The sequence below is a fragment of the Siphateles boraxobius genome, unplaced genomic scaffold (assembly GCF_051911475.1).
Source record: "Siphateles boraxobius isolate OS27281-9 unplaced genomic scaffold, OSU_SipBor_1 6, whole genome shotgun sequence".
In the NCBI taxonomy this organism is placed as follows: domain Eukaryota; kingdom Metazoa; phylum Chordata; class Actinopteri; order Cypriniformes; family Leuciscidae; genus Siphateles; species Siphateles boraxobius.
The window spans coordinates 41,484,982-41,495,748 of NW_027509186.1; the positions used below are offsets into that span (position 1 = coordinate 41,484,982).

General features: G+C 39.0%; 1 protein-coding gene and 1 non-coding gene across 4 annotated transcripts; one reads left to right on the top strand and one right to left on the bottom strand.

The window, feature by feature from the left end:
• The first annotated feature begins 905 nt into the window (after window positions 1-905).
• ilkap (integrin-linked kinase-associated serine/threonine phosphatase) lies at window positions 906-10,759 on the top strand. Of its 3 annotated transcripts, XM_077207447.1 has the most exons (11): window positions 3,265-3,362; window positions 3,616-3,780; window positions 4,167-4,277; window positions 4,435-4,549; window positions 5,129-5,235; window positions 6,400-6,493; window positions 6,854-6,941; window positions 8,082-8,215; window positions 9,572-9,691; window positions 9,903-9,984; window positions 10,350-10,759. In XM_077207447.1, exons 2-11 carry the CDS (start codon window positions 3,738-3,740, stop codon window positions 10,488-10,490), a joined length of 1,035 nt encoding a protein of 344 aa, XP_077063562.1. In that variant the 5' UTR covers window positions 3,265-3,362; window positions 3,616-3,737; the 3' UTR covers window positions 10,491-10,759. The 3 variants fall into 3 exon arrangements, with proteins under 3 accessions (XP_077063564.1, XP_077063563.1, XP_077063562.1); XM_077207449.1 differs by lacking the exons at window positions 3,265-3,362; window positions 3,616-3,780 and adding an exon at window positions 906-930 and having other exon boundaries at window positions 10,350-10,555; XM_077207448.1 differs by having other exon boundaries at window positions 3,045-3,780; window positions 4,438-4,549.
• Window positions 3,206-3,277, bottom strand: trnag-ucc (transfer RNA glycine (anticodon UCC)). Its single transcript has one exon. It is a non-coding gene; the product is annotated as a tRNA-Gly (tRNA).
• Window positions 10,760-10,767: the final 8 nt, after the last annotated feature.

The window sequence follows — 10,767 nt, forward strand, 5'->3', positions numbered from 1 at the left end:
AACGCAGCGAGAGCTCGGGGCTTTTCTGGATCTGAGATCGGCCCGTGACGCTCGAGCGATCAAGTAGCCTATTCCAATGTATAAAAAAGCTTTCATTCGATTCCTCCGTCATCGTTTTCTTTCCTTGCAGCCTTCCCTCGTATCCTACAGGGGGTGGAGCTGAGACGCGAGGAAAGGAAACGAGGATGCACAAATAAGAAATGAGAAGCACCCTATATTATAGGCTTGTTCAACTTGAACCGGCGCTGCACAGACCGATCGGTTTATGACATCAAAGTACCGCGAGAGCGATTAGAGAGCAGACGGCTCCTTATGCTTTTGAATCGCTCTCGCGGTACTTTGATGTCATCAACCGATCGGTCTTTGCAGCGCCGGTTCAAGTCGAACAAGCCTGATGTCTATGCTTCGCACGGTCCCGAGACATCGAGCGTCAACCTTCAACGTGATGACGTAGTTCCCGGCGCGTTGCAGATCAGCTTAATCCGAACAATTGTAAAAAGTATATATATATATATATTTTTTGAAAATGACCTATCGCTTCGCTAGATATAGACCCCTCCTCAGCTGCGATCGTGCACAGCATTTTCAAGCACTTTAAAGACCTTTGAAACTGCATTGATTTGGACTTGGTTGTCATTGAAGTCCATTATTCAAAGAAAAAAAAACTTCAAAAAACTTATTTTCTCTTCCACTGAGAAAAGAAAGACATGGATATCTTGGATGGCATTGGGGTGAGTAAATTATTAAGAATTTTTCATTTCGAGGTGAACCAATCCTTTAATAAATGGTTCAATTGCTCTCTCATAAAGACAGTCACTTGTTGCCACCTTCTGGCTTAATGATGCAAGTTGGCAAACACAGACAAGCGGAGTGAGTTAACAGTGAAAAGTCCCAGTGCTGATACTCGGGAAATATTTGAACACATTCGAGGTACGTTTTACGAATATATTTATACATAATATTTATTAAAATAATGGCAATATATTTAATAAGATGCTCGTGTTGTTAAATTGAGCGTATATTTCCCACTGTCTTTGATCAAACTGATTATTTCTGGCGGTCATTTAAAACTTTATCGTTAACTAATGAAGCGTCGCGTTGCTTTGATTGGTCTCAAACATTTAGACATTGACGAGCGGGTGTTTGAGTGCTGAAGCAGCTCAGATGAGAAGGGCGAATCATTGCGGCACCAAATTAGAGTTAATATTAGGCAATTATTTCACAACTTTCATTTTTTACACTCAAAAAAATTACTGAGGTCCGGACCTCCGGGGACCGCAGTGGTGGGTACGGCCCTGACTGGGATTTTTTCACATGAGATTGGATTAGCTAGCCTACTAAATGATGCACATCAGAGGGGATTTAGAAGTGGATATACGCAATGCCGACCAAAGAACGTATAACGTTACTCTTTGTGCCGACTGATAAAGAAGTGGGTAACGTTATACGCCGTATACATGATGCCTTGCACTACATAAGTGCCTTCCAGGTATGAACTCAAAATCTAAATTTGCAGTTACGACTAGCACGGACATCATGTTAGCTAAAATGTAGTGTTTGCCAGTGATTTAAAATTCCATAGTTTGTACAATCGCAGTGTTGTGTACGTTTTCTAAAGGAAAATGAGCTGGAAATGTAGAAATGAACACGAGAGTCCCCATAAAAAAGGCTAACGCCGCAGGGTCAGTCAGTGAAAGATCACGGCCTTGATCAACATGTATTTTGAAATAGACTAATATGTAGATGGTGTGTAAACTTTTTAATGTTGTGTTTAAACTATAATATTTTTTTCCCTTGTACATGTTAAATAAATAGAAATAAAGAATAAAACCATATGTAATACAATACTATAGCCACTAGATGTCTGTATAGCCTTTTATATAATTATACGGGGCTATTTGGTGAAACAAAACACGATTGCTTAATTTTAATAGCCTAGTTTTTATTATTTTTAATTTTAAATTCACATTAAATAAAAGCACTTTGATGATATTTATGTTTACTTGACTTACCTTGAAGTAATCCAAAAGTAATCAGATTACATTACTTTTATATATGCTTATTTCACGCACTGTTATTTTGAAATCGAAAGCGAGGATCCGGTGGGAAGAACACCGGAAGTAACTAATAAGGACTACCAACCTGAAGCTGCTGCCGCGATTTACACTATTGGATGTTAATATCCAATATAGGATATGTATATAGTTAGTTCCTGCTTCTTTTTTTACTTTCTGAAAAAAAATATATAAATGATTTTCACTGTATATAGTCTAAAGTATGAAAGAAATGTATGGACATTTTTAGAATAACTAATTTCCACATTAAACACAACAATACGCCTTCACATTCGCGACTCTATGATTAAAGGCGACACTTCCGGTTTTCTTCCCACCGGAGCCTCGCTTTCGATTTCAAAATAACGGCTGTGTGAAATAAGCGAATTGTGGTCCTTGGATTACGTTACTGAATACTTTTTTATGAAGATATTTGTAACTGTAACGGAATACGTTTGAAAACTCATGTTTAAGTCAGAGTAATGTAGCCTATTTTAAAGTAACACCAGGTAACTTTTCAACCTTCATAATATATTTCCAAGTCTCTTGTGATGGTACATCGACTTACAATAGGTTGAATGACACGTCTGCCATAGCCTGACGGGGTCTGTAGCGTTTTTAATCCTACTTTTAAACTTCGGGTTTCGGGTAGTAACCGGCGAACAAAGAGAACTACAAAACTCGACTGCTTTACGGCATATACGTCACTTCCACCACCACCCCCACTTCCTTAAAATCGCAGGGCTGTCAAGTGTCACGCATTGAGCGTGACAGTCACTCATTTCGGTCTTTTGTCACGCTCTCCCTCCACGTATTTCTCACGCTGAAAAACTATTTGTAATATATTTAATATGCCGCAGCGCCCAAAACTCTTGCCGCGCCGCTCTCACTGTGGAACAGGCATGAATTCAAGATGACAGAGTTTAGGACAGTAGTAGAGGACAATACTGTTTCCCAACTGTAGAGGGACCCCGAGAGCAAAAGTTACCTGGTGTTACTTTAAGTCGAAATGACTTAAACATCCAAGTTGACAGTACTTCAGCAACTGTTTTAGAGTGTTCTACTTCTAACGTACTACTATTTACATTTTATGGCGCAAGAATGTCTGTAGTTTAAATGCTTTTTCTTTAAAAAATGAAACCAAAATGTTTTGCGTTGGCCGGGAATCGAACCCGGGTCAACTGCTTGGAAGGCAGCTATGCTCACCACTATACCACCAACGCTTGACGAATATGTAGAACCAACCATAATTTTTAAACAAAAATCTACTTGGTATTCCTACTTTATAAAGTATGTTTGAGTTGCTTTGTAAGTATAATAACAGCTAGTCACAGATATTACGACCTGTTTATTGGTATTAAAAATAGGCCTAATTTTGAAACGTTACATTTCCTTTTTCAAATTCATTCAGTTAGCATTAGCCTGCTAGCTTCTGCATTCAAAAAACACTCACTTTCAAACAGCGCCTGTCCTTAGTCTGCTGATTTGCTCTCTTTTACTCTCTAAAAAGCAAACAATAGATTTTTGTGACTATCGGTATCGTTATATTTATTTATTTTAGAGTGTATCTGCTGGTATACGTGTGTCAGTTGATCAGAGAATCGGTGAGTATCTCGTGGTTCATCAGAAGCTAAAAAGCTTTTCACCTCAGACTCTTTAACGTTATTCACATCTGGGTCCGAAATGGATTTATTTGATGATCTTCCAGAACCTGCGAATGATCCAGGTGGGTTAATTCACACAAATATTATAATAATCATAATCTTTTATGCATTTTTGGTGTTAAAGTGAGTGATTTGAACAGTTAAATGTACAAATTGGACAGTTAGGCTAAATGCTGATCACACGAGCCTGGCTTCAGTATTACAATACACATTTCTACAATACTAAAGTGCTAATTTAATTATTAAAAAGTTAAATTAATGTGCTTGACACTGCATATTAAGTTAAATTACTGCTAATATGTTTAGATTTGAGTGCATGTAAATGTCTGTTTCAAATCTTTGTGAGTTTACTTGTATTAATGCAGATGGATGGCTTAGGAAGTGATTCAACACATCTATTTCTCTGTGAAATTTGGTTTAATCATTAAGTTTTGTTGAATGATTTCAGTTAAAGCCCAACATCAGGATGAGGAACGAGGTGAGAAGAGGAAGAGAGACGTCAGCTCAGAGGAGACAGAAGTGGAAGACCAGAATCAAGAGGAAAAGAAAGTTTGTAAAGGTTTTCAGCTTTCGCACACATTGTGTTGCTGACAGAGAGATAGAGAGTGTGTTTGTGTGTGTGTGTGTGTGTGTGTGTGTGTGTGTGTGTGAGTGTGTGTGTTCGACTGAGAGAGAGAAGACCTGTGATGATCTCTCCATCTCTTTCTGTGTCCCAGCAGATCTTCCCAAACTCCAGGGTTTTGTCTCAGCGAGACGTGGCGAGAGAGAAGAGATGCAAGATGCTCATGTTCTGCTTCCAGACCTGAGCGTCACTGATCTACCTCCACAAGTGTGAGTGACTGCACACATCCATCCATCTATCTATCTATCTATCTATCTATCCATCCATCCATCCATCCATCCATCTATCTATCTATCCATCTATCTATCTTATCTATCCATCTATCGATCATTTCTATTCTATCCATTCATCCATCTATCTATCTATCTATCTATCTATCTATCTATCTATCTATCTATCTATCTATCTATCTATCTATCTATCCATCTATCTATCTATCTTATCTATCCATCTATCGATCATTTCTATTCTATCCATTCATCCATCTATCTATCTATCTATCTATCTATCTATCTATCTATCTATCTATCTATCTATCTATTATCCATCCATCCATCCATCCATCCATCCATCCATCAATAATTTTTATTCTATCTATCCATCTATCTATCATTTTATTATATCTCTATCTATCTATTGATAATTTTTAATCTATCTATTATTTTTATTCTATCCATCTATCATTCTATCTATTGTTCTGTCCATCCATCCATCAATCCATTTATCTATTATACTTTTGCCAGTATAATCACATTATAAATTGTGTGTGTGTGTGTGTGTGTGTACAGCTCTCGGCTCGCATACTTCGCAGTGTTTGATGGTCACGCTGGAGCTCGAGCGTCGCAATTTGCTGCTGACAATCTTCATCACACGCTGGTCAGCAAGTTTCCCAAAGGTAAACGCCTGATCCTCGTCACACTCAAAGCTACAATAATAAACCTCAGTACTAGGGCTGAAAAGATTGCTCGAGTTACTCGATTACAAAAATTCCTCGAGGCAAAAACTCTGCCTCGAAGCCTCGTTAAATTCCTATGACGCGCACTATACGCGCGGCTCAGGGATTTGATTGTTTCACACGGACCGTTTATTCACACGGACCTGTTCAGGAAGCATATATTTTGAATTTAGTTAGCGCGATGGCGGAGAATAAATATGTAAATAAACGGCAGAAATTGTCTAAAGTGTGGGATCATTACACACTTAATTCACTTAATACACTTAACTCGCTGAAACAAGGTAACGTAGTCTAAGCCTATTGATGTTCGCTGATTTTAATCCCATACTGTATTTGTAGCGATGTCGTCGTGATGCGGTTTGACTAGATATGATTTTTAGCTTTGATGACATGTTTAAGTAGTAAACGTAACTATCACGTTCAACTGCAAGAGTATAGCCTAAAAAAAAAACCTTCACACACACACACACCCACACACACACACACACACGCCAGTCAGACCGATTGCAGCAATGCATCACATATGCTTAAACTTTTATGTAGCCACGCAACAATAATTTCAGCATGCATTCACTGTACACACCGGGACGTGATGGAGGAACAAATATTGTATTGCAGTCTTTGCGAGACCTTGTTTGTATTTCACGTCTGCCAAATACAGACAACAACAAAAAATGCAAGTCCCCAGCCTGTTGGTTTTTAATAAAGATATGGAGTACTCATTTCTCAGTTAAAACGCACGGAACAAAAAGTGCGTCAGCTTTTACTGTGTGTTCAACAAGTCACGTTACAGCTCTTCTTCAGCATTAAACTACCAGAATACACAAATATGCTTAGAGTGGTTATATTATAACATCTTAAAGGAAAATTCACATATGAGATAGCTTTATAACTTGCATACTATATAACTTATAGTATATAACTTATAACAGCTTTAACTGAAATAGACACAAGTTTAATATAACTATTCTGTTAATAAAACACACACACACAAAATATCCGATTACTCGATTAATCGATCGATTAAGTGCTAGATTAATCGATTACAAAAAGAATCGATAGCTGCAGCCCTACTCAGTACCCATAATGCATCTTGATTCTCAGGTGATGTGGAGAGTTTGGAAAAGCTGGTGAGGAAGTGTTTGCTGGACACCTTCCGTCAAACTGACGAGGATTTTTTGAAGAAAGCGTCTAGCCAGTGAGTTCTGCTTCTGAGCCTAAGAGCAAGAAAACTGTGTGTGTGTGTGCGTGTGTGTGTGTGTGTGTGTGTACCTATTTAACAATATTTTGGGGACAAGTTTGTACCCAGAATTGACCACAATCTCCAAAAAACCTCCTCATTTGTAAATCTGGTATAAAATAAAATAATTTAAAGTAAAAGTAATTTTTAAAAAAAGTAAAAATGCAAAACAATTGTGTGATGGGTAAGTTTAGGGGTAGGGTTAGTGTAAGAGGATAAAATACAGTTTGTACAGTATAAAAACCATTATGTCTATGCAATGTACCCATTTAGATAGCAAATGTAAATGTGTGTGTGTGTGTGTGTGTGTGTTCGCAGGAAGCCCGCGTGGAAGGATGGCTCCACGGCCACATGTATGCTGGCGGTTGATGATGTTCTGTATGTGGCAAACCTGGGAGACAGTAGAGTAAGTCTCAACACAAAAACTGAAAATATTTCTATTCAGATTTTATGCGTATTACATCCCGCTAGGAACAATTTCTCAGTAATTAAGTCACTTTTATAGAACTCTTCACACAGTGAGCACATCATCAGTGTAAACTGTGGATCATTTTCCATTGCTTTGGAACAAAAATACATTAATCTTTCAAATTACACTTTTCTCAGTCAGACACAAACTCTATGGGCCTCATTAATTAAACATGAATGTTTGTGTAAATAGTTTGTAAAGCCGTTCTAAAGGAAACTTTTCGAATTGATGAATTTTTTTTTTTTTTAAATGTTAAGTTGGTATGAAATAAATGTAAACCTGTATGTATCAACAAGTAAATAGTGTGTAAAACATTTGAACTTAACTGCATTTTAATTTCATTCGTAGTATCTCATTTTGAAGAGTATTGCAGCAACCATTTTTATATTCAGTAATATTCTTCAAAATGAGATACTACGAATGATTGGAGTTCATGATGTTTACAAAGCGTTTGTAAATCCGGAGGACAGTTTTCAGGAAGGTCCGTTTTACGCACAAATTACTCGTATATTTACGAAAATGTCATGAATGAAGCCCTACAGGCTAATCTGCATGTTTACACTTTAGTTCAAAACCATACATACATACAACCATACCATACAACATAATACCAAACTCAATAATACCACAATTTGCTACATTTCTACAGTAATACCATTTTTAAATAATTCCCAAATCTAAAAAAAAAAATGTATGTTATCAAAACAATTATATGTAGCTGAACACCTACAGATGTTCATCCTTCAGTTTCGCAACAGGGGAAACCTCAGAATAATTTTGTACTGGCATGTAATGGACCAGTGAACTCTTACCAGTAGAGAGTTTCATTCTGTTTTTAGTGTTTTTAGCTCATGTTTTATGAGTGATCGTGTGTGTGAAGTGTTTTAGTGCGCTTTGGATGTGAAATGAACTGCTGAAAGTTGGTAAAGAACTGTGGAGAGTTTTGCAAAACTGGCTGTATTGAGAAATGTGTTCTAGCGATCGTGAAAACAAAACTGTAAAACCCCTATTGTTCTGATTTGGGGGAAAATAATGCCACAATGCAAAACTCTCTGTGTGTGTGTGTGTGTGTATTAGGCAGTGCTGTGTCGTTTGGAGCAGGCTGAGGATTCTGGGAAGAGGAAATGTGTGACTCTGGCTCTCAGTAAGGAACACAATCCCATTATATATGAGGAGCGCATGAGGATCCAGAGAGCAGGCGGGACGGTCAGGTGTGTGTGAGTGTGTATGTATGAGAGAGTGAGTGCGTGTGTGTGTGAGCGAGAGAGAGAGAGAGTGAGTGCGTCTGTGTGTGTGTGTGTGTGTGTGTGTGTGTGTGTGTGTGTGTGTGTGTGTGAGAGAGAGAGTGTGTGTGTGTGAGAGAGTGAGTGCGTCTGTGTGTGCGTCTGTGTGTGTGTGTGAGTGAGTGCGTCTGTGTGTGTGTGTGGGAGTGAGTGCGTCTGTGTGTGTGTCTGTGTGAGTGAGTGTGTGTGTGTGTGTGTGTGTGTGGAAGTCTTTCAGTGTTTGTGTGTGTGTTTGTGTAAGTGTGTGTGTGTGTGTGTGTGCGCACCCATAGAGCTTCTGGGATACGGGTTACAGTCGTTGTAACTGTGTGTGTGTGTGTATGTGTGTGTGAGAAAGTGTGTGTGCACCTGTCGAGCTTCTGGGATACGGGTTACAGTCGTTGTAACTGTGTGTGTGTGTGTGTGTGTAAGTCTTTGAGTGTGTGTGTGTTTGTGTAAGTGTGTGTGTGTGCACCCATAGAGCTTCTGGGATACGGGTTACAGTCGTTGTAACTGTGTGTGTGTGTGAGTCTTTGAGTGTGTGTGTGTGTGTGTGTGTTTGTGTAAGTGTGAGAAAGTGTGTGTGCACCTGTAGAGCTTCTGGGATACGGGTTACAGTCGTTGTAACTGTGTGTGTGTGTGTGTGTGTGTGTGTGTGTGTGTGTGTGTGTGTGTGTGTGTGTGTGTGTGTGTGTGTGTGTGTGCACCTGTAGAGCTTCTGGGATACGAGTTACAGTCGTTGTAACTGTGTGTGTGTGTGTGAGTCTTTGAGTGTGTGTGTGTGTTTGTGTAAGTGAGAAAGTGTGTGTGCACCTGTAGAGCTTCTTGGATACGGGTCGCAGTCGTTGTAACTGTGTATGTGTGTGTGAGAGAGTGAGTGTGTGTGTGTGTGAGTGAGTGAGTGTGTGTGTGTGTAAGTCTTTGAGTGTGTGTTTGTTTGTATAAGTGTGAGAGTGTGTGTGTGCACCCATAGAGCTTCTGGGATACGGGTCGCAGTCGTTGTAACTGTGTGTGTGTGAGAGAGAGAGTGTGTGTATATATTTGTGTGTGAGAGAGAAAGAGATAGATTGTGTGTATATATGTGTGTGTGAGAAAGTGTATGTGTGTGTGCAACTGAAGAGCTTCTGGGATACGGGTCGCAGTCGTTGTAACTATCTGTGTGTGTGTGTTTGTGTGAGAGTGTGTGTGTGTGTGTGAGAGTGTGTGTGTGTGAGAGAGTGTGTGCGTGTGTGCACACCTGAAGAGCTTCTTGGATACTGGTTACAGTCGTTGTAACTGTATGTGTGTGTGTGTGTGTGTGTGCAGGGACGGTCGTGTGCTGGGAGTTCTGGAAGTGTCTCGTTCTCTAGGTGACGGTCAGTATAAGCGCTGTGGTGTGATCTCCACTCCAGACCTGCGGCGCTGCCAAATCAGCCGAAACGACAAGTGGGTTTAACACTCTCTTACACACACACACACACACACACACACACACACACACACACACACACACACACACACACACACACACACACACACACACACAGCGTTTACTTGAAGTTATTTTCACTGTTATGCGGCTCCAAACCTGTAGGACTTCCTTTCCTCAGTGAAACACAAAAGGATTTTGGTGTTTTTTGTGTGTGTTTTTATTCAGATTTGTTCTCTTGGCATGCGACGGGCTTTTTAAAGTGTTTTCTGCAGATGAAGCCGTTCAGTTCGTCCTCGACGTTCTAGAGGTGTGTATTTTAATTTCCTCGCCCTCATATTTGTTAGTCTTTGCTTTGTGTCAGGGTTATTATAATACACTAAAACGGTAAATAAACATTTTCTTTACTTGAAATAAAATTAACGTTAACTGGAATAATACGAAGTAGTAAAAAAACTTAAACTTAGTTTATTTCTGCTAATTGCTAAGGACGTATAATAAAAAGACAAGAACGCACAACAAAATTACTAAATCTTTAACTAAAATTAAAAAGAAAACAGAAAATATGAACAAATAAAAAGATTCAGAATATTAATAAACACTTTAGTATTTTTTCTCAATGCTACTTTAATTACTGCTGTTTGCATTGTATGTTAAAGTTTTTATTTATTTTAGAACGAGACTGTGGAGCAGAAGGAGGGGCAGAGCGAGGGGGCGGGGCCTTTTGAGGCTGCTTGTCAGCGATTGGCCACTGAGGCAGTGAGGCGGGGCAGTGCAGACAACGTCACTGTCATTCTGGTCTCTATTGAGTTCTGAAAGCATTTCAGACACACACACACACTCACACACTCTCTCTCTCTCTCACACACACACTTCCATTCAGAATCTTTTCTGTTAAACACATGAATGCATGAATTCAGTAGTAAAAATGGTGCTGAAATGAAAATGTGGTTTATTATAGAGATGTTTGAATCTAAAAAAAAAAAATCTTCAAAGCAGGGCTTTTGAAAACACTGTGTCAACTTTTAGTATTTGTGCTGTTTGGCATCAAATTCTAAATAATAAACTGTTATACAGTCTCACAATATCTGTG

Bases quoted from the DNA above. Each gene is read 5' to 3' on its own strand.
- ilkap (XM_077207447.1), top strand. From the start codon at position 3,738: ATGGATTTATTTGATGATCTTCCAGAACCTGCGAATGATCCAG. The intron at 4,278-4,434 runs GTTTTCAGCTTT...TCTGTGTCCCAG, and splicing joins GGAAAAGAAAGTTTGTAAAG to CAGATCTTCCCAAACTCCAG. The intron at 8,216-9,571 runs GTGTGTGTGAGT...GTGTGTGTGCAG, and splicing joins AGAGCAGGCGGGACGGTCAG to GGACGGTCGTGTGCTGGGAG.